This window comes from Phaenicophaeus curvirostris, chromosome 24 (genome assembly GCF_032191515.1).
Source record: "Phaenicophaeus curvirostris isolate KB17595 chromosome 24, BPBGC_Pcur_1.0, whole genome shotgun sequence".
NCBI lineage: Eukaryota > Metazoa > Chordata > Aves > Cuculiformes > Cuculidae > Phaenicophaeus > Phaenicophaeus curvirostris.
The window spans coordinates 242,233-269,564 of record NC_091415.1 but is presented as its reverse complement, the minus strand read 5'-3'; the positions used below and the strand labels follow the sequence as shown (position 1 = coordinate 269,564).

Sequence of the window (27,332 nt, the reverse complement as noted above, 5' to 3'; positions counted from 1 at the left end):
CAAAGCGAATATAAGAAAATTCAAAATTCTTTCAGATGATTACACTGTTATAATGATGATAAAGTTCCACGGTTCAGGAAAGATTTGCCAGCACTCGTGCAGCCTAGTAACTCCAGCTTCTGTTTCAGGCTCAGACTTGGCATGCACGCAGTCCTCCAAGGAATGGACCTCTGCCAGGTTCCATTCTGTAGCTGGGAAAACCAACAGCAGTCACTGCACGTGCACAATGTTTACTTCTCTCAGAAACGTAAGGTGCCAAATACCTATTTCTGCACATCCACACACTGAACCCCTGTTCTGGTGTCAGTAACCAGAGCCTGAAATAAACCCACACAGGTCAAACAAGCGACACTATCAGACTGAAATCCATCAGAATACAAATACATAAAAAACACTTAGCTGCTTTCAAGGTCCACTCCTCACTTGGGGTTTGGGGGTTTTTTAACAAAAAATCCTTGCTTTTATCACAACCATCACACACTGAACTGACAACACATTATATTTAATAAGGAAAATCAATTTATAGCAGTCATAGACATCATTCTTATAATGATAGCACATGCCTAGAATGTTCTCAGAAGCATTGTTTTAAAATACACTATTAATTTAGTCTGAAATTAAAGCTTCAGACCATAATTTTTAGTAAGCCCAGGCTACAAACTGCACATTTTCCAGAACCAGACCACATCCATGACCCTCAACCATCAGCGCAGGAGGAAGCTCAAGAACTGAGAGTGTGGGTCATGTGCACCAACACTTGCTGAAACCCAGACACCTGCATTTACAGGGCTTCAGCAGCCCGTCTGACACTGGAATGCTCAGGTGTCCAAACTGAAAATACAGTAACTACTGCCAAACTCAACTGAAGAGATATGTTACGCTCTCACAAACATCGTACCATTTCTACTCTTCCTTCAAAGCAAATAAAGAATAGTTACTGTGCAACTTAAGGTGCAATTAATACACAGTTTCTACACACAAATACTGGGTACAGGAGTTGAATTCAGTGATCGCAACACTTTATGGTAGCGTATGTTACAACACTCAGTAGTAAATGCACTGTCCTCCACACTGTACATAAAGGCACATCAGCCAGCCACGTCTGCATCCCTCACACTCTCCAAAAGCGTCCTGCAGCTGGTTTTCAGTTTTGGAGCCTAATGAAGACTGTGACATCCACAAGGAGCTGGGAGAACTGCGTGGTCTCTCTGTGGAGATAATCTTCTTAAGGGAGCCTGCAAATACCTTGGAGAGGCAGTGAAATCCCAAAACAACACGTCCTCTCAGAGGCAGTGCATCACAAGTCATTCTGCAGTTCCTTTAACTCAGAAACAAACACTTTTCAGACCCAGCAGGAGGCTCTCCCTTGCCCTTCCACACCTCTTGTCTCTCTGTGGACTCGACTTGTAACTCGACTTTCCTTTGTACGTTTTCCCATGCAGTAATCTGCAGAGCACACCTTGCTATAAGACTTTGTTAGGCTGCACTTTTACACCATCACATTAAAGCCACTTTTGCAGACAGCTCTGACAGTGGATCTTTAAGTGACCTACCCCTCCCATTCACAATACAGGGTAGAGGAGATGCTGATACAGAGTGCAGACTGCTGCTCTCAAGGATCTTCACTGTTTTCTCTCCAAGAGCAGCAGTGTGCTTTCGTCAGGAAAGGGCACTGTCGCACAGAGACCTGCTCCGTAGGTAGCCACCTCACACGCAGTTCCCAACACCTTCCACAGTTACTACCCAATAAATACATATCTTTGTTATTTCTAGTGCTGACAAAGAGCAAAACCTGAAACTATGACAGAGACAAGGGAAATATCAAAAGAAAAACCCAGTTCTTTCCCACAGCACTTGTAATTATTTTAGCTGGACATAGAGCCATGGAAAAATCACAGGCAAATTCAAACACCTGTAACATAGTGCAGCCCATAATCCAGCAGCGAGGGCCCACAGTTTGTGTAACCTGATTCAGGCACAGTTTGGGTACCATTTCCCATTAATTCCTCCCCATGACCACACACCTCCTCCCGGCCAAGAAGACTGGAGAAGCAGAAGTGGAAGCAACACTTCCCAACCATCACAACCCACGCCAATAGGGAAGGAGCTGGCACAACGAAGCAGTGTGGCACTTCTCTGTCCTGGGAGAGTGTCTATTCTGAAACCTATTCACTGGTGGGCATTTCATGTGCCGTTCAATCATTCCACTGCCAGCGTGTGGAGCACCGTCCACCAAACTGTGCCTTTGTCTGCAGGTCTGGCTGGTCAATGCTTCATTCTTGGCCAGAATTTAAGAAGGATCACAAGGCAAACTAAGTGCTTGAGTTGCTGCATCTATGAACTATATTTAACGCATCACCTTTTTAAAGCTGATGGACTTCCTAAGACCACAACAGCTTCTGAACAGTGTAAGTGAAAGAACCACCATCAAGCCAGGTGAATTCCTTCGCTGTGCAACACAGGAAAGGCCCTAGTCCTTGCTAAAACCAGAAAGATGTTGCCAAGCAAGGTCTCTTTGACCACAAGGCTCAGTTAAGACCTGAAAAACCACTTACCAGGGCCCTAGTTTGGTCTGCAGACCACAGCAAGTGAGTCAAGACCCGAACACGTGAAATAAAGAATAAAATCGAAGCCGTGATTTCAATAAACGCCTGGAAGGAGCAGCCTGCACTTCTCCCACTACACGAGGGTCGTGCACGTGTCAAGCACAGGGCACGGCGGCTCAACTGACTCAGCCCTGCTAACCTGGCCCAACAGCAAGCAGGTGCGTTCCACATGCTGGTGCCAGCAGAGCACGCAGCGCTGCGACAGCAAGAGTGAGAATTCACTTTGACAACTACTTTTGGGGCACCGAGGAACCAAGCTGCTGCAGCTCTCTTCACGGCCCCTGCCACAGCGTTCCTAAGCCAAAACACAGCAGAACGCACCGTGCGGTTCACGCTGCCAAGTTCCAGCTGCGGAGCGGGACAGGGAGGGGGGCAGCGCCAGGCTCGGGGGACACTTGCCCTCGCGCAGACCCACACCGACCGCTCGCCCGGTGCCAGGAACGCGGAGGAGCGCGTGGGGGAAGCGGCCCGGACCGAGCCCCGTGCCCCCGGCCCCGGCCTCCCTCACCGCGGCGCCGGTGCCCTCCCCGCTCGCTCTCGCCCCTCGCCCCGGTCCCGCCCCCCCGGGGCCGCTCACCCTGCTGCACGTCGCCGTTGGCGCCGCCGGGCAGCGGGACGCTGAGCTGGCGCTCGGGCTCGGGCAGGCAGCGGCGGCAGAAGGAGTGCAGGCAGGGCAGCAGCTTGGGCTCGGCCTCGCGCCGGCTCTGCAGGCTCTGCGCGCAGACCGCGCACGTGTCCAGCAGCGAGAACGGCCCCGGCGCCGCGGGCGTCAGCGGGGGCACCGGGCTGGGGCCGGGCCCCGCCGCGCCGGGCCCCGCCGCCTCGGCCTCCGCCTCCCCGAGGCCGCGCTCCGCCGCCGCCGCAGCCGCCGCCGCCGCGCCCGGGCTCTCGCGCTCCTCGGGGGCCGCGGCGGCGCAGGGGGACGCGGCCGCGGGCTCGGGGGCGCCGCCGCCGCCCGGCGCGGGCTCGGCAGCGCCCTCCCCGCCGCCGCCGCCTCCTTTGTTTTCCGCCATATTTCCTCCTTTGAACCCGGCCCCGCGCTCCGCGTCACCGCGCGCGCACGGGGGGGCGGGGCCCGCCACGCGCAGCCGCGCCGGGGCCCGCGCGCGCGCCCGCCCCGAGGCCCCGCCCCGCCCCCATTGGCCGATCGCCGGGCGGGGGCGGGGCCTCTGCGTCATCGCGGCGCGCGGCGCGGCTGTGACGTCACGGCGCCGGCGGAGATCGCCTGGCACCGAGAACGGTGCACCCGGAATGCCGCATCCCCCGGGAACGGCTCATCCCATGGGGAACGGTGCACCAGGAATGCCGCATCCCACCGGGAACGGCTCATCCCATGGGGAACGGTGCACCCAGAAAGCCGCATCCCACCGGGAACAGCGCATCCCATGGGGAACGGTGCACCAGGAATGCCGCATCCCACCGGGAACGGCTCATCCCATGGGGAACGGTGCACCAGGAATGCCGCATCCCACCGGGAACAGCGCATCCCATGGGGAACGGTGCACCAGGAATGCCGCATCCCACCGGGAACGGCTCATCCCATCGGGAACGGTTCACCCAGAATGCCGCATCCCACCGGGAACGGCTCATCCCATCGGGAACGGTGCACCAGGAATGCTGCATCCCACCGGGAACGCCGCTCCCTGCACAGCAGCCTCCTCCCAAACTCACCTCCCACGCCCTGGTGTCGGCACACCCCAGCCTGGCCGCGCACGGGGCCGGGATGAAGACCCTCCGAGCTGTAGGCACCATGCGGAAACAAAACATCATTTATTAAAAGCACAGGAGGATGCAAACCCACAAAACAGATTTTTAAGGGCTACTACTTCAGGTATACAAAATGTGAAACAATGCCCAGGACGCTGAACTCTCCCCTGATCCATGTGAAGCGGAGAGCTGGAGCCTATCCTACTTCCTGCCTAGACAAGAAACAAGGACGATGCCTTTTCATCACCATACAGAACTGCAGCGAGGTCCCCACGTTCCAGTGTACACAGCCGCAAGCCGGTAAGGATGAAGTCACTGGAAGTCCTGCTGGATATTCTCCTTGTTCGCTTCCCCATGCTGCTGTTTGATTTGTGAAATTTCATTCTCCAGCTGCACAATGGTCCGTTCGATCTCGTAGTTTTTGCTGACAAGAGATACCCACCTGCAAGGAGAAGAGAAATAAAAACAGCTTCGAGTGTTAACAGCAAACATCACCAACAAACACATCCCCAGAGCACTTGCAGGGACACTGAGCGAGGCAGCGTTTTCCTTGAGACGCTACAAACCCCAACTGACGCCAACGGCAATGTGAACAACCAACAAAGTGACAAAAAGCAGTCTCTAACCCTGTCATACCTTAACATGCACAGTTTCACTTCCTAGGCCCAAGCCCACTAACTGCCGATACTCAGATAAAGGATTTAGGAAACAATTCCGCCAGGCAGTTCCAAGTAGCGGACGTGACTCTTCTTCACAGCTGTTGCTCCTGGATTTACTTGACCATGTAGAGCTGGGTCACACACACTTGAACACATTGTGCATTCACATGGTCGTGCCCAGCAAGATCCCAGACGTTCTGCCTGGGAGAATTTCACACAGCAGATGCACCCATGGAAGAGGTAACAGAAGAACCCTGGATACTCACGTAGACTCCATCTCTCGCAGTTTAGCCCCAGCCGTGAGCTGCATGTTCTTTCGCTGCCAGTTCAGATCTTGAATGTTTTTCCTGGGGAGAAGAAGATGTATGTATTTTTTTGATCTCTTTTCTTTAAAATTTGTAATTGTAGAATAGATGAAAATTTGTAGTATCTGCTGCTAATTTCAAAATACACCTAATCCCTAGAAATATTCTCAGAACATTCTAGTGTAGCCAGGACAGTAACTACAGTGCATAGAGCAAAAAATGCCAGAGAGAGCTGCACACAGAACCCCAAGATAAATAAACAAAACAAAACAAAATAACACAGGAAAAAAAAACCTGTAATAACAAAACCAACAAGAAAAAGCTTCCACTCTACTACAAACAAAACTTCAAACAACTTCCAGTCTACGGCTCCTGGGCAAGTGCCGAACAGAGAAAAGGTTTTGGTCTCTCTGAAAAAAAAAAAGCCAAAAGAGCAAGAGATGAACGGTTCATCATCCGCAAAACTCAGTAATTCCGTGAAGCACCTGGGAAGTGCAGAAGCCTTCAGATAGGTCAGTCTCTCAGTAGTTCTTTGTTCACACTGCTAATACTCAGTTTCTGTTAGCCTCCTTCGCAGGCACTGTCATGTTCCTTCAGCCTTTTCAGCATGAGCTCCACTTCTGCCTGTTCCCACACGGATTCTGACTGGGACTATAATCCCAGCTAACCCAAACAGACAGGTACTTGCTACACAGTTTGCCTCTTGCCCATGTCCTAGTGTACAGTTGCATCTTAGGGGGAAAATATCGGCTTGGGAGGGCAGGGCCAGACCTCCCAGTTGTCATCATTCCAGGGCCTTTTTCCCTGTGACTGTGGCAGCAACACGTACAGAGCCCTTGTACACTCTGGGGGTGTGGAAAGAGTCCACTCTCCTTCCAACTTCAGTAGAAAAACATGAAAAAGGAAGACTCACCTCAACTTCTGAAGCTCTTTCTGGGCTTGTTCTATCATATGGACCAGGTGTCTAAGAGCAGAATGCAAGCAAAGCATTAGGAAAACACATATGTGCTAGATCAGACACTTAACCAGCCGCTTCAGCGCACGCCCAGACCACTGCTCTCAGTGCTGTCTGGGCCCTTCGCTCCTGAGGGAAAGATAAAATGCCCAAACACTGCCCCAGCAGAGGCAGTTTTAAAACATAAACCTCCAAGAATCACTACAGTCAGCCCTTGCCATCAGGCAGCATGGTTAAATCACACCCATTACCTGCCCAAGTTTCAACTTCAAGCTTGTTGCTGTGCACTGTGCACTCTGACCAGAACACTGTTTTAACATCTCTCAGTCACTCACAAAGATTCAGGACTGGGATGTATTGAAACACAGGCTGTTTCTTGGCCGCAGACAGCTCCCTCTCTCAGACCAGCCTGTTTTCCCTGCACAGCTCTCCCAGGATGTGCTCCACAGATCCTCACTGGGCTGACACAGTAGGAACACACAGACCGTGCAGCCAGAATTTGGGCCAGGTTTAACTGCAGACGAAACTCTTACTCGTTGTAGACCTTCCAGGCGTTACAGCCGTGCTGCGACATCAGCTCCAGGTTCTCAATGCGGACGGCCTGGTGCTCCAGCTGCGCCATGGAGTTGTTCACGCACTCCTGCCAGGCCGTGATGTCGTTCTTCTGCCCGGAGGAGGGGGCCGGCAGCTCGTACCTGCAACAGCCACGGCCTCAGGAGGGGCCTGAGCCGCGCTGGGGGCCAGGGTTGGCTCGAGGGGGCTCTGCTCACCTCTTCATGCTCAGCAGCTCCAGCGGCTGCCGCGCTGCCAGGCGCTCAAACTCGTTCCGCATGATCTCAGTCTGCGGCCGGGGCAGCGGTGAGGCTGGGAGGACCGTGAAAAAAGGCGGGGGGCGGGGAGGGCCGGCCAGGGGTGGGAACCGAGAGGGACCAAGCCGGGGCCGGGAACCAGGGGGCACCGACCGGGGTCGGGAGGGGGCTGTGGGGAAACCAGGGGAATCCGCGCGTGTGGGTGAGGAGAAAAACCGAGGGGACAGACCCGCGGCCGAGGGGGCGCCGGGCGGGGAACCGGCCCCGGGTCGGGAGAGGAAAGGGGAGGAGGCAAGGAGGCCCTGCCCGGGGGTCCCGGCTAACCTCGAAGGCGCTGCAGTCGTGCGCGGGGAGGTAGCTCAGGTAGTTCTTGGTGGGCCGGTACCGCCGCGTCTCCTCCTCCACCAGCGCCGCGGCCTAGCGCAGCGCAAGCGTTAGCCCGGGCTGCCGGCCGCGCCCCGGGGCCCCGGCCCGGCCCGCACTCACCGCCTCCCGCACGCCCGGCGCCTCGTAGCCCTGGTCGAAGTAGGGCAGCGCGTCCACCACCACCTCGCCGGCCACCAGCCCCGGGCCCGCCATGGCGCGCGCCGCCGCCCCTGCGCGAGGCCCCGAGCCCCGCCCCTCCGGCCGAGCCCCGAGGCCCCGCCCCCCCCCCCGCCCCCGAGGCTCGGACTCCACCTCTCGGGGCCTCGACCCGCCCCGCCCCCGGCCCCGCCCCCCGGTCCCGGCCCACAGAGCACGCGGAGCCGGAGCGGTTCGAGCTGAGCGGTCGTTGTTAGCGGCAGCGCCGGGACGCGGGGTCCCCGCTCCGGTTCCACCGGAGCCGCGCTGCTCATCGCCTCTGGCGGAACTTCATCTTGCTCCCTAGTGAGAAAAAACGACAGGAGGGGCTGGGACGGGGTTTAGGTCCGAAAGGGACCAAAGGCCACCCCGTCCCGCCCCCGCCCGGGGCAGCGACACCTCCCGCTGGATCAGGGGCTCCAAGCCCCATCCAACCCGGCCTGGAACCCCCCCAGGGATGGGGCAGCCACCCCTGCTCTGGGCAGCCTGCGCCAGGGCCTCCCCACCCTCATGGGAAAACATTTCCCCCCAGGATTTCATCTTAATCTCCCGCTTCAGCTCAAAACCCTCCCCCTCATCCCATCCCTGCCCTCCCCAGCTTTGCTGCAGCCCTGTCCAGTTCGCTGCCCCCACACAGCAAACCACCACCACCGCGCAGACCAGGCCAGGAGCGGCCCCGCGCCCCTTCACGTGCCCTCCAACTCATTGATGGAAAAAGGTATTAAAAAAAGAAAAACAACAAAAGCAAAGGAGTCCCTTTACCAAGGCTGCGCAGGATTTTGTTCATTCCAGTTGGCTCTGTCTCTGGAATGCTCTGCAAATACTCCAAGGCACGGACCTCAAAAAGGCCTAAAGAAGGAAAATAAATAAAACCAAATCACTCGCTTGGCTGAGTCCCGCGATTCCATCCCGGAGCACATGGCATCTTCCATCATTAACAAGGCAGTTACAGAAAGGCAGCTGTGCACACTGTGCAAGCTGCAGGAACAAGCCCAGAAAGGGGAAAGGTGGAAAAATTCTTTGCTTCCTATATTGACTGGAGCAAGTGGAAGGGGATGGAGCTACTGCGTTCGGCAAGATGCCAACAGGGTAACCATCCAGACAAAAGTAAGCTGGACAAGTAGGATCAAACCTCACCTTTGACCACATTCTTACTTAGCTCCCGCTCCTGTATGAACCCTGCAAACATCTGCGTTTCCATGAAGAAGTGCAAGAAATGACGGACGCTGCGTGACACGTGAGATTTACGGAATGGCTCCCGCTGGAACACCCGCTCCCCTTTTTCCGTGACACTCATATGCAGGGAGTAGTGCCCGATGATCTCCACAAAGAACTGCACAAAAGCTTCTGAGACCAGGGAGTTGAGAGGCACGGCACCTGTGAAGAGGGCAGCAGAGGAGGAATTTCCCTCTATGTCCATCACTTCAGTCATTCCTCTTCTAAAAGAGGAGCAGCAGTTATTTTTTAGGCTGCCTGTCAGATTGTGAAATGCAGATGAATGTTTGGTATCAAAGCTGCCACAGCTCAAATGCTAGTATCTCCCTCCCACATCGGTTTTCTATTGCGGCTGACACAGGCTCCATCCAAAAGTTTTTCCAGTAGTTAAAACATTCACAGTTTCTTTTCCCCTGCTAAACACCTAGTGTCTAATACCATTAGCTCATAACAATCCATGTTTAATTCCACTAAAGAATAGGCAAATACAGAATACAAACCCACTGAAAACTAACTTTGATGGAATTACAACCCTAGCTGATACCATTTCTCTCAAGCTACTTGATGCTTTTTGAAATTATCACACTTAATCTCTATAAAGCAGCTCAACTTTGAAATTGATCCATCAGCTCATCCTCAGAGTGAGTACAGAGACTCACTGTGTTCTCTCTGCCACTTCAGAAAAAAATCAAAGAGAGCTCAAACCACAGGAACAGACACACTTGGCCCAGGGAAAACCAGAGCTCTGCGCATTCTCTGGTGAGAAGGGGAACAATTGTTCGGACACTAAACATTTCTAACAAATTCAGAAGAAAAATGTTCTCAGAACAATCACAGGAAAACAGGCTTCCAGAATTCCACTTTCTACTGTTTATGCCCATTTTTCTATCAGCCACACAGAAACTGCAGAGATTTGCTAATGTATAAACGCTTTTCTGCGGCAGGACCTTGTGCGTCAATCTGCTCATGTGATAGGATTTCACTTCGTTCTTCCAAGATCTGTATGAGCGCAGCCTGGAGCTTGTGAGGCAGGATCTCACCTTCGTCTGACACCTAAAGAGAAAAGGGGCCATGGAAGCATTTTTGTGTTGTATTTGTTACCAGCAGAATGTTTTCATTGTGACCAGATGAGAAATATTCGTAATGTGCTTAAAACAGTCAGAGGTAGGTTACCCTGTGATATGATGTACCTTGGAGGAGACAAAACATTTGTCTTGCAGCCACAGAAGTGAAAAACATTTATTCAGCACCCTCTGACTATGAACTGATACAGCCAACACAGAACGTGTGCCATACCCACAACAGAGTCAGGGTTATCACACCACTGATTAACCACACAAAAAGAGCAGAAGTCTGCTGAAAAAACATGACAAATCTCAACGTTATGGTTAAAAAAACCTTCAATACCTTTGTCCAGTTGCAGGCTGTAAGGCAAAACAGAATAATAAGGCAAGGAAAAGGAGATGGAAGTATCCTCCCAAACTAGTAATGCTCCAGTATGTCTATAGACACTTGTTTGAAGCTGTAGAAGAACATCAGGTAAAGCTCAGCAGAGAACCACTAGGGAACTGTGATAGTCTGTTTCCTGGGAAAATAAAGCCCAGAACCAACACATGTACCAGCAGATAGGAGAGGAGAAAGCCCTGTGGAGAGCAAGCACACCGTGAAACAGCCAGAAAGCAGCAAAGAACCTTAGTTGCCCACTACATACAGTGACCCAACCAAGGGTCTGTTGTTAAATTCAGTTTAGGTAAAGCAGCATCTTTGGCTTTGCAGAGTTCTGTACCTCACGCAACCTCAGTCCTGCAACAAGGATTTGTCAGGCTGTTCACTCCTCTAGTGATCAAAAAGGAACACAAGATATTCCTTCAGCCACTGGAGCCTATGTATGACACCAGCTTTTGCAGATTTCTTGTTTTAATTTTCTTTCACTGATGCCTTCTCCTGGCACATAACCATGAGTGACTGGTACTGTTATTGCACTCACCTCTTGCAAGAACTTGTCAGCACGGAGATCTACAATCAGAACCTGGGGAAAGATGTGCAAACACACTCACTCTCACAGGCAGCTATGTTGCCATACAGAAAAATACACTTTTTTTTTTTTTATTTTCAGTGTCCTCAGTGGCAGGGGATGTCACACACAAACACAAGTTTTTGCATAGCTGTAGCCTGTCCACAAGAACAGTGAATATTGTTTATCTTTGATAACAATGGAACACACTGATATGTATCTGGCAAGTTCACCATCTGTCTCAGAAAAGCTTAACAGTTTCTACCAAGAGAGAACCCACAGAGACTATTCTGGAGAGGTCAGCACCGTTCCACTGACGCTACCACTCCACCACACGTCACCCAGGTCTCACCTCTTCTACTGGCAGGTCCCAGAGTTGTGGTAAGGAGCAGGGGAGAATGCCAATGAGGAATGGGGTTGGAGAGCACACGATGTCAATCATAGAAGCTGGTAGGACTGGTATGTAGGTGTGCTGCCAAGTGAAGGGATAAAGCGTTGCAACAGCGGCATGGCCACATTTAGAGAGCGTGCTAGAAAGGGAAGAAAAGCAGAGTGCTGTCAGTTTTTCATTTGGTACTCAGCTGCAGACACAGGTTAGAAGTGCTCAGGGAAGATGTAATTTGGGCTCGTTGTTTATGCATCAGCAGAAGCCCCATGCATCCACTCTCGTAGTCTGTTATGAGACGCTAGGAACAGCATCAACCCAGACTACAAAGGCAAAGGGAATATTCCCTTATCTCCTCTTGGGTAAAGAGCATACTCTGAATTTTAAGCAACCACGCGTTGCATGGAATGTCTGCAAAATGCTAAAGCTTTTAAATGTAACTATTTACAAAACTTAGACAAGCTTGCACATGAAACAGGCCTGAACTCAGAAGAAAAATACCTTAGAAAGAACCAGTAAATCAGACTTGTTTTGTTACCTTAAGTTGTCAGCAACAAAGATCACTCTCCTTTCCAGCAGGAGAGAGGCAAAGACCCGAATCAGGTGAGAGACACTCAGACACTGGAACAGGCATTCGAAGTCAACGTGTTCAAGTCGAGAATCCAAGGGACGGCAGAGCTCCATCACCTGAGAGGCAAGCAGAGAAGCAGAGCACTGGAGAAGAAAGCCAGACTGCAGTCAAGCCAGACAAGGGAGAGCCTGGCTGGAGCACAGAACTGGCAGCTCCTCCCAAGTGGAGCCCCATGCCTGGGCAGGCACCACAGGGGACTCCCAAGCAGCTGTTCCTTAGAACAGCAGGGCATCGCTTCTACAGTAGGTGCCTCAAAAGGTTTCTGCAACAGCCTTCCTTCAGACTTCAGGGCATTATCTTCAGATTAATTATTTATAGGCAGCATCACTCTACAGCACAGCTTGCAACACCCCAAGACACCATCAACGCAGGAAAGCCAGTCCTGACTGCAGGTACCTCATTCCCTGCACCAGGCAGGTAACTCTTCACAGTGATCGTGCGTCCAGGAGCAGGGAAGGGCGCCTCCATGACACTACGCATGAATGGATGCACGAGAGCTGGGGACATCTCTCGCCTCTTCTCCACTTCATCTAAAATCTGCAAGAAAACACATCGGATGTTGGCTCAGTGCCTGCTGGTGAGCCAGAGGAGATACGCAAGCCTCTCTCACAGCATCCCCTGCCACAGCTACTGGTGAAAGCTCCAACACAGATTCCCCTCTACCCCCTTGCTTAGGATCCCTGTGAAAGCTTCTCTCAAGTGTCTGAGCAATCAAGTCTGAATAAACAGCTGTGAGTGCAACTCTCCTGGGATGAGTTACAATCACTAAGCAATTCTAGACCAGAGAGAAGCATCGACTTGCTTTCTGGAGTTTGCAGGTTGTCAGCAACTCACGCCCAACAATAAGTAAGTAAGAGGCTTCCCCCACTTCACCTTGGAGAAGAGGTTGAAGCAGCCCAGGCGGCTGACGATGCAGTACACCTCAGGAAGGCGCTTCCCTTTCCCTTCTGGCTGAAAGGCAACAGGAACAGTTATGCAGAGAACAGGAATGCAATAAAGAACTTAGCACCTACACTGCAGCCAATTTGCAGAATTCCTTTCACTGTACTTCCCTCTGCACTTCTGACTTAAAAGATACCTGAGGAGTGCCCAGTTCAGGAGCTGTCTTTCACGTCCAGAGCCCATTCCACTGTATTGCTGGGAATCATCGTGCTCCTTTCTTTATGCATTCAAAGGGCTGGTAATCTCACAGGCACTAGGCAGCCCGCAGTTTCTGCCGACCCACCTCCCACACTTGACTGTGCAGTTATCAATGCATTCTTTACACTCCAACCAATAGAGATGCTTACCAGGAGCTTCTTGCAGTATCCAAACCAGCGGCTGCCATCCTCGCCCGTTAACACAAAAGAAAATGTTTCGCTGGGGAACCAAAGAACAGTCAGGGTTAAATTCATTGCACTGTTCAGAGAAGAGGTTGATAAAGCACATAAACTATGAACCTATAAACCTTTCTGGTCAAGCCAAACACCCCTTGCTGTGGTAAGCAAGCTACTTTGGGCTCTACTCAGTGTAAAAGCCTGCAGCCCATGGACTCTCACTGAGCTGCTACAGCTCCCTCCCTTCCCAGCTGCTTCTCCGTTCTGCCAAGGAGCAACGGAAGCCCTTGCCAGCCCTGCGAGCTGGCCCTGAAGAGACATTAAAAACTTCTTTCCTGTAGGAAAGACAGTGCTCAGGCAGAAGCAGCACTCCTGAGCCCACCTCCACAACTCATCTTCTCCTGTCACAACCTTTCCTACTTTTCCCTGCTCCAGCTGCAGTTCCTCTGGTCCAAGAAGCTGGCACAAACTTAAGCTTTCAACATTGTCTATTTAAGGCATGAGTATTCCAAATAAGTCTTTACCTTTTAAGGTCTGATGCAGGAAACCAGTCTTTGGGATCTGGAAAGCAGAATTTGGGAATGACCTTTAGCCTCTCTTCAGTATCCTTTGAATGTCTGAAGGGATGTTCAGGCTGGAGGGGTAACACATGCATTTGAAGTCACTGAAATGTGGTGCACAGCTGCAGCGTGTAAAACACCAGGAGCCAGTATCTTTCTGACACTTACAAATGCTGACCCATCAGACAATTAATGCACAAGTATAGAAGAGCATATTTTGACTAGAACAGACTCCCAGTTCCCTCTTGCATCTTTCCTGTGGATTAGACCTTGTAAATTACCCAGCTGCTCTTGGTAAGAGCCAAGTGAGGACTTAGAAGCATGGCCAAGTTTACTGAAGAACGAAGCTAAAACTGATGCCCCAAATGCCATTTGCATCAGCTTGCCTCGGTTCTGTTCCTAGGAAGACACTAAGAGGAACAGGAACATGTTCAGCTTGCAATGTGCAGATCACTTGTAATTCAATTGTGAAAGCAGCGTATGTGAATTGTGTGTTCCAGTTACCACCAAAGACTGCAGAACAGCTTTTCTTTCCATGCTCAAAACTGCCCAGATGGGCAAAAGGAAGGTTTTCAGATGAGAGAGATCACGTTTAAGAGGAAACGCCCCTAAGAAGAGGAAAGGTTATTGCATAAAGCTGATTTTGGACCCTGTACTCTCAGTCAGGGCATCCAGGTTATTCCAGTGTCCCAAGCTGTGAGAGCATGAAGGAGCGGTTAGGAAAACAGTACAGCATTTTCACAGGGGAAGAGTTGTACAAGATCTTTGATGTCCTCGGGCGTGCAGCCCAAAGAAGAGGGTGACAAACAGATCACTTGGAAGCAAGGCTATTTTTAGAAGGGAGACAAATCTGCAATCAGAACATCTCCATAGTTACTGTGCAATGCCTCCTGCAAAATCCCAGCATGACAGACTGTCCCGTATAAAGTTGCTCACCAAAACACCTCAATTCAAGCAGAGGATAAACAAATGCTGAGAAAATAATTTGTTTTGTGAGTGGATTTATAATAGCCAGTAAAACAGCCACATGGTAAAATTGGGTCTGATTGCCTGCTAGGGCAGCAGGGAAAGAAAAATGCACTGTCCTTCCCAAAGGGAAGATTGGTGAACAGATTGGGATCTGCGCTAGGGAAGGCAAAATCTGGTTACACTCCCTCCTCCCTCCTAACACCCTAATGTTTGCATTTTTGGCAGATATTATTTATGTGCATTGAGTTCTACCCACTAAACTAGGACTCTGCAGTCTTTCTGTCTGTTGTCTTTTATTCGTTTTGTGAATCCAAAATGTTTACACATTTAAGACACTGGAGTGATTGGCAACACCCTCCTTACACGGCTTTGCCATTTTAACTCCCCACCTCCCCCCCAGCACAGCATAAGCAAGCATAAAAGCCCTGGAATTCTAGCTCCTGAGCATTCTCATCCAAATTGCTTCACTCCTTTTTTTATAAATCACACACCACCTTGATGAGACCAGACCAGCTTAGGAACAGAGCCCTGCACTCCCTTTCCTCTCCTGCAGGCTGCCTCAGCGGTGTATCAAAGTACAGGGTGGCTTCAGGATATTTCCAGGCAATTCGAATTAGAGGAGGAACCTTCCTCGTTCCAACAAAAGATAGTAAACTTATTATCAAGAAAGGTATTCAAAAACCACCCAGCACTGCACATTAGGTCTGTAACAGAGCAAGGTGCCCAGTGGGCCAGCTTTACTAGGACAGAGTTTAGGAGAGGATACACACTGCAAGTGGAAATAAAGAGCTGCCGAGTGTGTTTTGTGGGCAGGTTTGCACACCAACCCTACCTTGCTGGGAAACTGCTGCACAATCTGTGGTGTGTACACCACCTCATCTGCCTTCTTGTACAGTGACACCACCACAAACAGCTCGAACAGCCGCTGCTCCTGGAGCTCTATCAAATCCCTCTCCAAAGTCTGGTAGTGCGGGTTCCTCTTGGAGGCTGACTGTCCCTGCAGCAGGCGCTGGGGTCGACCTGAAGAAAGGAAGAAATCCAAAACCAGCCTGTGGCTATCACTGCCATACACACCTGCAGGTCACAGAAGAGGAGCTGGCACCACCTTTACAAAGAGGGAAAAACTATGGGTGTTTTTTCCCCAACATCACTGCTGTGCTCTGCAGGACCTGGAGTCGGGCATCAGCTCATCAAGCACAAAGCTGTTCCAGGTACAGGAGCACTGGCCTTGCAGCAGTGCTGCAAATCCCTCTGACCAACAGCTGGCCCTCTCCTGCTGCCCTGACACTCCTCCATGCATTTCAGAGCAACACATTGTGGTAACGATGAGGGAAGCCCAGCTCCACCAGCTCCGTAGCTGCCAGGCCTCAGGCAACTACTCTGTAACACAACATGGGCATTCAAGTGGGGCAGGGCCACCTTCCTGGCCAAGAAACCTCCAGGTTGGGATGTCTTGACAGGCAGTGCAGACTCACAAGCACAGGCACAGCACTCTGATGTAAGAAATTCCTGTGGCCCAGGCACCGTGACACATTCTGGACACTCCTATAGCAGGCAGTGACTCAGTCACTGTATTTATGCAGAGATTCTGCACTCTCCACTAGCCTCTTTAACATAAAAAGTGGAAGCTCACTCCAAGTAAAGGCCTCCTGTACGCTTCCCTCTAAGGAAACAAAATGCCTAAAGCAATTCTGTTGGTCCTTATTGCTAGGTGCTTGCCTACAGCCACAACAGAGTCCCTCACTGGGGCTGCTTGCCAACCATGACTATTTCACATTCAAATCTACAAGCATGGAAGGCAAGACCTCTCTGATCCTCCCCACACCAGCTAAAACCTTGTAGGTATTTCAAGCCCATAATTCAGGCCTATGATCAAACTCGGGACTGTGGAACCAGACAAACCAAGTGACTTCCCCCACAGAGGAAAAGGCATTTCACAACCTTATAGATATAAAAAAGAACCAAAGGGAGGATGCAGGGGGGAAATAATCGCAGGTATTAACAGCAAAACTGACAATCTCCTGCAAGACATGTTTTAATTAAGCGTGACTCTACTAGCCCAAAAATGAATCTACCTCTAGTGACTGGCAGATTAATGGCACTAAACCCCAAATGCTCTGAGGTGGCAGAAACAGAGGCTGGTCTGTCACAGCAACAGCTCCCAGTCTTGACCATGCTGCCTCTTCGATGCTCCCTTTCTCTGCCCTGGCAGAAGCCACCACTACTCAGTGTGCTCATCCCATTGGAGCCTTAGCCAAGCATACAGTGCTACAGGGATGGGGCCAGCCCCTTTGACTCACTCACTTTTTGGCTGATTTTCCGTATCACTTTCATTCCCACTGGTTTCACCTGAAACACACAAAGTTTTCACTTATAAGCCATGCAGAAGGAAGAGGGGCAACACCCAAAGTTGGGAAAGAGAGATAACTTCTGACTCAGACCAACATCACTCAGGCCTGCCCACCTACCTATCCTGCTTGAAACATCAGCAAAGAACTGCTGGTACTGGCAAACGTGGTACAAGAGTAAAAGTCAAAAAGTGGAGTTTTTATCAAGTCACTGTTTCCAGTAACCCACCCATAGGTCAGATGAACACAGGCAAAGGACAGAGACTCAGCAGTGACTTGATGCTCCTATAAAAGTTACCAGTATATACTATAAATCAAGACCACACCTGAGCTACAAAATCAAGAGAACACAAGACTATCGCTTTGGAGGCACAGAAGCAATAAGTGGAGTAGCCAGAAGTACTTCTCATGCCAAGTGGGTTTGCAGGGAATTTGGGAGCTTGTTCTGCTTTTTTGACACAGCCCTTTTACCCGGTAGGCCAGCTCATCAGGCTCAGATCACAGTGGACCCTTTCATTTCTGAATGTTAAACACGGGTTAGGCAAGCACTCCCAATCCTAGTGGTGCTGAAAGCTCAACAATTCCAGCTGCAAGAGGTGTGGTTTAGCACTGCTGAGTCAGCCCCACATGAGCTGCGGGAGGTGGCGGTGCCTGGCCCGCTTGCAGTGCCCTAGGACGTACAGAAACTGGGCCACTAGAGGGGTTCACAGCCAAGAGAATGGTGCTGGAGACCTACGTACCTTTCACTGGAGGCACTTCTTTCCCAGCAAGACTGAGCAACTTTACCCTCTTCTTTCCACGCTTGGAATCAAAGATCTCCTGTATTTTTAGCACCAGCTGAAATCCAAAATGGAAGCAGAGGTCAGTGTGGGGTTCAGAAAAGGGGCCAGGTGCTGAGGGCTGCAGCCCAACAGTCATCATCTGGCACCATGACACCTGGGATAAGCTCTGCAAGTCCTGCCAGGGACCCTGGCTTGTTAGCTGCTTGCCAGAGTCCTTTTAGCACAGCTCACCAGAGGGTGAAGGAGCACAGAATTTCTGCTACAACAGAGAGATTGCTGTTAGCACAACTCCAAGCTGATACTGAACTGTACAAGCACTCTGGAAGCTACCACACTTTGCCTACAAACAGATTGCGAAGGCAGCAAACTGACATCAGACCTCCATTTTCTGTTGGAGGCCAACGGCAAAGTGACTTGCACAAACATCTTACAGACCCTCCACCACAATGGACTCTGCATGCTCTCAAGTATCCCAATGCTTTCCAAGTGTAGAAAAAGCAGAGCTCTCTTAATATAGCTTGGGGTTTGGTTTTTGGTTGGTTGGTTGGTCGGTTTGGTTTTTTAAGTGTGCTGCAGTAGATGGACATCAGGCACCTGGACTAAGTTCTGCAAAGCACCAGGTCCAAAGCACAGTCCTTATCCCAAGGTAGTTTGCTCCACTGGAAGGATTACACACTTTCAGTTTGCACAGGGGAAGAAGGACTGCAAAACGGGGTAACAGGACTGTGCCGCGGGGACACCACAGACCTCATCCTCCAGAAGAAAAACACTGGAAAAAACACATAGCCCAGTGCACACGAAGATACAGACATGAAAGAAGGGTCAGCATTCAGACACTCCGAGCAGATGCTGTTAACCTTCCTTCCACTGGTCACAGCAGCCTTAAAACCAAAGCCCTAATGCTATCTCTTACGCTGCCACTGGCCTCTCTGGATCCTGCCTCAGCTCCAGGCAGAGGATGCTGCAGGTGGCTCTTAGATTCCACCTCTCAAGGGCGGCTGTCACTCCATTGGGAAGAAGGGTTTACTTTTAACGCAGTGAGCAGGTCAAGTTTATTCTTGTCTCAAAAATTCATTACAGGCTCCCACTGAAAGTAGGAGGGTGGGGCCTAGCCATTTGTCACCACAAATACTGCATAAAAAGGAAGATATTCAACAAGAGAACCTGTTTTTCAGCTCAAGCCTTTATCCCCAGCTCAGCAAACTAGGCTTAAGCTTTTCCCCATTTCAGATCTATTTCTCTCCATTTTCTGCATTATTCAGTCCTCCCAGCACAACAGGGCTGCAAGGAAGAGAACAGCTCACAGCAGAACACAGTGCTTCTCATGCAACATCTGCCTTTTCCCCTCTGCCACTCAGCCTTGCCTGGAGGATTTCAACTTCTGTCCTGATTTCAGTGCAGCTGAGTCACCAATGAAAGATACTGGGTGTGTTTAGGGCAGCTATGTGTTTCTTAAGCAATAAAATAAGTTTTTTTCTTGTCAGACTCCAATCCTTTCCTCAATCTCTGGAGCAATCTTGGCTCAGTTCTTTGTGAGCAAAAAAGACTGAAGTGTGCTTCCTGCATGTAAATCGTTACCAGATTTTTGGAATAGGTTTGCATTTGGGGAATGTTTTATTTCCCCTCACCAAATGAAAGATACTCCCTATTGCAGTATTTTTATAATATTGCCTTCTCCTTCCTGATTTTCCAGGCCTGTTTGTTTAAAAGCACCTATAGAAGTTGCTTGCTACACCGAAGTATTTAAGGTTTAAAAAACATTTTGCAGCTGTCCAACTCTACCTCACAGTCCTGTGCAATGTGAGCAAACACTCCCAATTTTCACAAGAAATACAGAGCTGCAGAAGTTGAATGATTTTGCTATGGCACAAGTAAGTTGTTGCCACTGTCAGCTGGAATTTGAGCCCTATGCACCAAGTGCCACTCCAGTGGTAGCTGCAGCCATTCCTCTAGAGCATGTGCTGCATATTATCACTGAGGGACACAAGCCAGCAACAAATACCAGTGTCTGGAAAGATTCCCAACACACTGGATGAGAATTAAAGTGCCCTACCGTGAAGGAGGATCAAAAGCTTTTCTCACTGCTCGGGCCTCTGAAGCATATCTGCCTTTGCTCACAGGCAGGTGGGAGCAGCAGCAGAGAGAACTCTGTCAAGGCTTTGTGAAATGCACAAGAAAAGCAGCAAGAGTTTGAAATGCCATGCAAGAAGTAATGTTTCATGCTTAAGTCTCACCCAGGGCAAGTTCTTTCTCCTGCTGGCAGCCTCCACTGCTCTGAACAGCTTCCACTCAGTCAGTGTGACAGGTAGGGTGGTGTCCTTCACCGTTTTCCCTTGCAAACTTGTCTGGGAGGGCTTTAGCTCAAGAGTCTTGCGATTGAGGAAGGGAGGTTTAGGGGGAGGCTAGAAAACAGGATCAGAAGAGATGGTTAAGCACAGGATTAAGCCTTGGTCTGACCTCAGACTGAAAGAAGCCAGATTACAAATGATGGTCTTCCTGCGGCCTCACGCTGTATCAAGCTCTCCATGCCACCCCCACCCCGCACACTCAAGGATGTCACTGTCATTCTCTTGTTCCTATCCTTTTACTACTTAGCAGCTTTAAGCAACTGCCCCTGCTGTAACTGTTCATTATCATTTACGCTAATAACAAATGATAAAAAATAAGGAAAACCGAACATGACAGTGGGAAATGTGGGGCCAGGGGGAGCACAAACAGGGCCTTTGTGTGGATGATTCTCAGCAAACAGCTGACAGGTTAATCCCTTCACCCTACCTTGGGAGCCCCACTGGTGCTCCGGATGGCTGGTAGCTTCCAGACAGATGGGACCTTCCACAGGGGTAAGGGGAGTGCTCCAATATCTTCATAGGGGTTCTCTTTCACAGGACCTGGAAAAAAAGAGCTGGATGGGAGATCTATGAAAGGAGATAAAGTCCTGCATCCATGCAAGGGATGTAAGTAGAGAGAGTGTGATGCTTCAACAGGGTCTGAGAGAGACCTGTTTTAAGGTAGTTTAGGTTTCCAACACTTCAAGATCCTTCTAACCCACTACCATCAACTTGGCAAACTGTAAACGGACTCAGCAGAACAAAACACTTCCACCACTGGGAAAGTAGCTCTATGGGAAAGCAGCTAGCTTTGTCAGTGTTCAACTGACGTCTGCGCGGCACTCAAGCAAAGCATCTGAAGAGCTAATAAAAAATCCTCAGTTTAGCACAGGCCAGTTCTAGCGACCTTCCATGACATCTGAAATCAGGCCACTCACATGCAGAGATATACTGACAAGTATATCAACAAAGAACTCCAGATGGGGAACACCTTAAAAGTCATAGGGCTGGAAAGGTCCTCAATGCATTCTCATCCTCGTTCCTCCCACCCCAGCAAAAGTGCTCCCCTTAAATAATGAGTGAATCCCCCAGAAGCACAGGCACATACAGATAATGTCCTCGTAGATGTTGTCTTCTGACTGTGTGTAGACAAGCCTAGATCCCGTAGTGCCATTTGTCTCTTCTCGAAGTCTGCGGGACTTGGTGGTTGCCGTCCGGTTGCGGAAGCCCTGGATGTCCTCAAACTCAAAAGATTTCCTAGAGGAAAACGAGTGTAACTTCTTCTAAAGGTGCCTGCACAGTACCAGTGAGTTGCTGTCTCCAGTCCACACAGGGTATGGTCATCCTTGGGGCCATCAAGCACAGGGATGCTCCACTCTGGATGATTTCCAAGCATTGTGGTTTAACCCCAGCCGGCAGCTCAGCCCCACACAGCCGCTTGCTCACTCCCACCCAGTGAGATGGGACAGAGAAGCGGAAGGGTAGAAGTGAGAAAAAGCGTGGGCCGAGATAAAGGCAGTTTAATAGGTAAAGCAAAAGCTGCACACACAAGCAAAGCAAAACAAGGGATTCATTCACTCTTTCCCCTCGGCTGGCAGGTGTTCAGTCATCTCTGGGAAAGCAGGGCTCCATCATGCGTAACGGTGACATGGGAAGGCAAATGCCATCACTCCAAACGTCCCCCCCTCGCTCCTTCTTCCCCCAGTTTTCACAGCTGAGCACACCATCCTGTGGTGTGGGACACCTCCTGGGCCAGTGGGTTCAGCTCTGCGAGCCATGTCCCCTTCCAACATTCTGCCCACTCCAAGCCCGCTCACTGGTGGGGTGGGATGAGGAGCAGAAACAGCCTGGGCTCTGTGTAAGCGCAGTGACTAAAACAGTGTGTTATCAATAGCATTTTCATCACAAATCCAGAACACAGCACCACACAAGTGACCGTGAAGAAAATTAACTCTATGCCAGCCAAAAACAGCACACCAAGCAAGTCCTGGCCACTTACTGTAGGAGATTCTTAAATTAAAAATTAAGTTGGAGGCTTCACAGCCAAGCACACTGCAAGCAGGTACAGAGAGTCCCATCCTGTAACAGAGGCAAGAACCCCAAACTTGTTTTCAGAGTAAGCACTTGCGGCAATGCTCAGAATTTGGGCACTGATCTCTGCTGGACCCCTCTTACAGCTCACGCTAAGGCTGTTAGCACATTTGCAAGTGTGCGGTTTCATATCCTTAGCTCCCATTTCAAAATTACATCACAGAGGCCAGAAAGCAGCTGGCAGGGATTTAGCCCATCATCATAAAATCTGGTTTGCTGCTGCATGCTTTGTTGCTAAGACAGAAGGTTCCAGGAGTCCCAGACACTTCCCCACCTTTGATGCTCACACTCTTCTCCTGCAGAGCTGCCCTTGGCAGCTCACCTGGAAGCACAACTAGCACCAAGCTAAGAGGTTTTCCACTCTGCAACAGCGACCTAAAAGCAGGCAGAACAGCCAAACCTACCACAACAGAGGTTGACAGCCTCCAACTTTATGCAACAAGAGAATCACAGGAAAGCCGCAAGGTTTAGCAGCTGTACTGCCCTGAAAAAGCCAGTCTGTAATCCACAAACTGCAGCTGAGGATGAGCTCAGGGAAGCAGGAGGCGGCACTCTCCCTGTGCCCACCATACTGTCACACAAATGCTGGTTTAAGGTGTGAGACCGACATCTGTTCAGAGCTTTTAGCCTTCTTTGCAAGATTATCAGCCGCAAAAGCAGCGCACGCACAACGCTGGAAAGGGGATACTTTCATCCAGAAATGGCCTCTTCCTATTAACAGAGGCCTCATCGGCACTAGCACCTCCACAAGGATATGCTGGCAAGCAAGCTGTTTAAAACCATCTAGACACCGATTTAAGGAAACAAGTTTCAGAGATGGGAGATGAATTGATGTACCTCTGGCTTCTCCGTCTGATTCTCCTGCTGGCTACTCTCTTCTCAGGATCATTGGAGGTTGACACCAGATCTCCTCCATGCTGCTGCTTTTGCAGGGGAGCTTCCCCAGTAGCTCTGGCATCACCACAGCTGCTGGCACTCTTGTCTACAAGGTAACGGAAAGTCCTACGAGGCTTGGGTGGTGGGACAGCAGCCGGCTCCTCCTCTTGCCCCTCAGCCTCAGAGTAAATGTTGTTCAAGCTCCTCTCTGCCCTGCAGAGAGGCTCAACTCCTTTGAATTTAAGTTCTCTTTCCGTGGAGCCACAGCTTCCTCGCTGCCTCTGAGGGTCCAAGGGGACTGGTGAGGCTTTGCCAGGTATGAGGGGATTTGCTCTCCACAGTCCCTGTGAGGTATAGAAGTTACCTGGGGGCAGTGCTGCCCCTGGGTCCAGGAATCCTGCTGGACACTGTCCTTTCTCCTTGGCTTGGGATGCTAAGCTGCGTGCACAGGGCTGGAGGTCGCCACAGCCACCAGTCTGCACGTGGCTCCATGATTCTTCCCTGAAGTCCAAACCCAGGCTCTTGGGATCTTTGGACCCAATCTGTCTGTTCCTCTCTGTATGTTCTGTCTTCCTCTTGGACAAAACAATGCAGCTGGGATCATACTTTACCCCCAAGTCCTTCAGCTGCTCCTTTTCCTTACTGGTGCACCCTTGTGTCCTCCCCTCCCACTGGGAGATCTTCTGTTTGATGTTGCGGCAGTGGCTGCGAGAGAGGGTCTGCACAGCTGAGCGGGAAAAGCTACCGTCCACCGACTCGGGTGGGTGCATGGTAAGAGCCAACGTGCTTAGAAACACTCCATCTCCAGCCTGGCCCAGGTCCACCCGAGTCCTGCACACATCAAGCTGGCATGAAACCCCAAAGCATCCAGGAGTGTCCGAGAGCCCTGGGTGTCAACACTGCAAGGACTGTCTTCTAGCACAACCTGTGGACAAAAAGAAGAGAGCCATCAGCTGCACTCCAGCCATTCACACCACCGGGTACTCCCAGCCGCACTCTGACAACGGCTGAAGAACATTCCCTAAGTCCCATGTCAAAACTGGCTTCTAGATCACACTCCCCACAAAGCCTGTTTCTGTGGCACACATCTGGGAGGGCTAACAAAAGGATGCAGAGGTCTCGCTGGCTTAAAAAAAACCAAACAAACCAAACACAAGTTTGAGAGTGGCAGAGAACAAAGAAAACAGCAAACAGCACCTACTCTGTGCTGCCTGACTGCCTCGGCCAGGGCACTGCCATGCTACTGAGACCCTCGTCCCACCCGGCCAGCGAGGAGCCCTGGCCCTCTCCTATAAATAGGCACAGCTTCCTAAACATCCCGAGCCCCAGCAGAGCCATCCTTCCTCATCTCTGCCTGCACAGCCCTGATTAGCAGGCAGGAAAGCAACTTTCCCCTTTCCTGTGCCACTGCAACCCAGAGCACCAGCTAGTGAAGCAGCAAAGACTCCAACGGGGAAAGTCAGATCAGGGGAGGGGCAAAACAGCCTCCTCTCCATACAGCTTCACACCGGGCACCCTAAGACCCTGCTAAGTCTTCAAACACAGGACCGCTGGATGCAGAACTCGCACCAGGACCCTGCAGTGTGGAGCAACAGACTCACTCACAGGACAAACCTTCATGGCCAGCACGTGCCTTGCCCTGTCAGCCACCCCACACCCAGCCCCACGCTGACAGCAAGCCCATACATGGCACCAGACACTCCCTCGCTCCCCAGCAGCACTAGCAGCTTTCTTCTCTCACACATCAGCTGGCAGCTCCCTGGGCTCTGACCGGCAGCCCGGCAAAGCCTCTGCAGGCAGCACCCGTGAGGGCAAATCCCTGCAGACCATGTGGCCCTGCTCGGCTCATTGGGCAGTGGCAGAGGCTGCCCAGGGAGAGGGTTGAGTCACCTTCCCTGGAGGGGTTTAAGGGACAGGTGGATGAGGTACTGGGGGGCATGGTTTGGTGTCTGATGGGAATGGTTGGACTTGATGATCTGGTGGGTCTCTTCCAACCTGGTGATTCTATGATTCTATGATTCCAGCCGGGCTCATCCTCAGCACACACAGGGCTGCCTGTGCCCAGACAGGTCAGCTCTGCCGGCCGCCAGTCTGACCCACGTCCTTCCTCCTATGACTCACATGGGTGAACAAAAAGCACATTTGCTGTAGTTTCCTCAGCCCATTCACCATATTTCTGCTTCCTGACACAGAGCCACGGTCCAAGGCGGCCTAAAGCTCCTGTTCTCTCCTGCTCTGCACATCTGTGCGTCTGTGATGAGGCACAACCCACAACAGAGACGCCGTGGAGAAGCACAGTTCCAGCAAGCACAGGTACCGGTCAGGTTATGACTGTAGTTCTCCTCTGATACTGCTCGTTGAGGAGTGCCCAGAGTTCTAGCAGTGCACCCCATGCTCAAGCCACTTCCCAGCTCCAGCATCCAGAGCTACCCAGAGCCATCTGCAGAAAAAGGCTGCACATGGAATTTATCTCCTCTCCTTCAGCGTAAGCCTACCAGGTAACACCACCTCTCCCTCCAGCAAGGCTCCGTGTGTGGAATGGAGAAGCAGCACGACATAGAAGGTGAAGCAACCAGCTTCACTCACCTAAAGAAGCCGAACAGGCTCGAATGCAACAGCGAGGGTCTTTCAAAGCCGGGTTCAACTAAGAATACGTGGCTCCCGACCCATCTTAAACGCAGAGGCAGAGCACCAGGTTAAAGCACCCGGCACCCTCCCTGCTCCCCGCAGCCCCGCTCGGAGCCTCCCAGAACAACCACTCAAGGCGGAGGCGAACGCAGCTCTGCCCCTGCCCAGGCGTCCTGCCCCGTATTCCCACGACAGCCAAATTTACCAGCCCTGCTGCAGCCCGTTGTCACCAGGAACGCTGAATTATTGAAAACAGCAGTTTCGGGCAAAGCGCAATTAAATGATTTCTAGAGCGATCACACCAGCCCCGCGCGTGTCTCCCCGAAGGCAGCTCCCCCGCCTCTACACGCAGCGGAGGCACATTCCCACCACGGCTCTTTTCCCAGTTCCAAACAACGCTCAGCACGTTCTCCGCGAGGCGTCACGACGGCCCCGCTTCCCGGCGCCCGGCTGGGCTCGAACCCCGGTCCCGGGAGGTCCCCGCCCGTGCCGGGGGGCGCTTCGAGGCCCCGTCCGGCCCCGCCACCCCGCGCGCCTTTTACCGCCGCCGCGCAGCTTCAAGCCACCCAGGAACCTCCTCGTCGCCAAAGCCTCCGTGGCGGCAGCCAAACGGGAGTTGGTGTCCTGCGGCCCGGGGCAGGCGCCGACTCGGCCCCACAGCTCCCCCGCCGCTGCCCCCGACGGCAGCGCCCGGCCCGCCGAGCTCAGGGAGCCGCGTCCATCGCGGCCGGGGCGGCCCGCGCGGAGCCGCCGCTCATTGGCTCCCGCGGCTGCCACTCAGCCCTGGCCCCGCCCTTCCCGCCCATTGGCTCCCGCAGCTGTCAATCATCCCGCTCCCGCCCTCCCCGCTCATTGGCTGCTGCAGCTGCCATTCATCCTGTTCCCGCCCTCCCCGCTCATTGGCTGCTGCAGCTGTGACTCATCCCCGCGCCCGCCCTTCCCGCTCATTGGCTCCCGCCGCTGTCACTCATCCCGCGCCCGCCCTTCCCGCTCATTGGCTCCCGCCGCTGTCACTCATCCCGCTCCCGCCCTCCCCGCTCATTGGCTCCCGCCGCTGTCACTCATCCTGTTCCCACCCTCCCCGCTCATTGGCTCCCGCCGCTGTCACTCATCCTGTTCCCGCCCTCCCCGCTCATTGGCTCCCGCCGCTGTCACTCATCCTGTTCCCGCCCTCCCCGCTCATTGGCTCCCGCCGCTGTCACTCATCCCGCTCCCGCCCTCCCCGCTCATTGGCTCCCGCCGCTGTCACTCATCCTGTTCCCACCCTCCCCGCTCATTGGCTCCCGCCGCTGTCACTCATCCTGTTCCCGCCCTCCCCGCTCATTGGCTCCCGCCGCTGTCATTCATCCTGTTCCCGCCCTCCCCGCTCATTGGCTCCCGCCGCTGTCACTCATCCCCTCTCCCGCCCTCCCCGCTCATTGGCTCCCGCCGCTGTCACTCACCCCGTTCCCGCCCCTGTAGCTGTCACTCAGCTCTGGCCCCGCCCCCTCGCCGCCATCACTCACCCCCGTCACTCACCCCGTTCCCGCCCCCCCGCCTCTCGCGGCCGCCCCTCGGCCTCGTCCCGCCCCGCGCGGAGCCGCCGGCG

General features: G+C 52.1%; 3 protein-coding genes across 4 annotated transcripts in view; all 3 read right to left on the bottom strand.

The window, feature by feature from the left end:
- The window catches only part of TRIM33 (tripartite motif containing 33), a 31,296-nt gene extending 27,677 nt beyond the window's left edge, over positions 1–3,619 (bottom strand). Inside the window, exon 1 of the mRNA XM_069876228.1 lies at positions 3,184–3,619. Coding sequence (XP_069732329.1) covers positions 3,184–3,619 — 436 coding nt within the window. The remainder of the gene's footprint in view (positions 1–3,183) is intronic.
- A 738-nt stretch (positions 3,620–4,357) lies between these two features.
- BCAS2 (BCAS2 pre-mRNA processing factor) lies at positions 4,358–7,654 on the bottom strand. Its single transcript, XM_069875899.1, has 7 exons — positions 7,528–7,654; positions 7,366–7,458; positions 7,003–7,073; positions 6,766–6,927; positions 6,191–6,241; positions 5,239–5,319; positions 4,358–4,755 (listed from the first exon to the last, which is right to left on the bottom strand). The coding sequence occupies exons 1-7, from the start codon at positions 7,618–7,620 to the stop codon at positions 4,626–4,628; spliced, it is 681 nt and encodes a 226-aa protein (XP_069732000.1). The 5' UTR covers positions 7,621–7,654; the 3' UTR covers positions 4,358–4,625.
- Positions 7,655–7,796: 142 nt separating this feature from the next.
- On the bottom strand, positions 7,797–26,431 carry DENND2C (DENN domain containing 2C). 2 transcript variants are annotated; one of them, XM_069876209.1, is made up of 19 exons: positions 26,280–26,431; positions 23,078–24,041; positions 21,258–21,406; positions 20,598–20,710; positions 20,057–20,224; positions 17,781–17,877; positions 16,997–17,041; positions 15,525–15,712; positions 13,688–13,797; positions 13,137–13,206; positions 12,721–12,798; positions 12,244–12,384; positions 11,755–11,903; positions 11,184–11,361; positions 10,805–10,846; positions 9,765–9,870; positions 8,740–8,979; positions 8,365–8,451; positions 7,797–7,905 (listed from the first exon to the last, which is right to left on the bottom strand). In XM_069876209.1, exons 2-19 carry the CDS (start codon positions 23,884–23,886, stop codon positions 7,874–7,876), a joined length of 2,802 nt encoding a protein of 933 aa, XP_069732310.1. In that variant the 5' UTR covers positions 23,887–24,041; positions 26,280–26,431; the 3' UTR covers positions 7,797–7,873. The 2 variants fall into 2 exon arrangements, with proteins under 2 accessions (XP_069732310.1, XP_069732312.1); XM_069876211.1 differs by having other exon boundaries at positions 26,287–26,431.
- Between the last annotated feature and the right edge of the window lie 901 nt (positions 26,432–27,332).

Excerpts from the sequence above, each read along its gene's own strand:
- BCAS2 (XM_069875899.1), bottom strand. The coding sequence starts at position 7,620 with ATGGCGGGCCCGGGGCTGGTGGCCGGCGAGGTGGTGGTGGACGCGCTG. Across the intron at positions 7,074-7,365 it reads ACGACTGCAGCGCCTTCGAG|ACTGAGATCATGCGGAACGA; the intron begins GTTAGCCGGGAC and ends CCCCGGCCGCAG. Across the intron at positions 6,242-6,765 it reads GCCTGGAAGGTCTACAACGA|ACACCTGGTCCATATGATAG; the intron begins GTAAGAGTTTCG and ends TTCTGCTCTTAG.
- DENND2C (XM_069876209.1), bottom strand. The coding sequence starts at position 23,886 with ATGCACCCACCCGAGTCGGTGGACGGTAGCTTTTCCCGCTCAGCTGTG. Across the intron at positions 13,207-13,687 it reads CCTGCATCAGACCTTAAAAG|CGAAACATTTTCTTTTGTGT; the intron begins GTAAAGACTTAT and ends TTGGTTCCCCAG. Across the intron at positions 12,799-13,136 it reads GATACTGCAAGAAGCTCCTG|CCAGAAGGGAAAGGGAAGCG; the intron begins GTAAGCATCTCT and ends GTTGCCTTTCAG.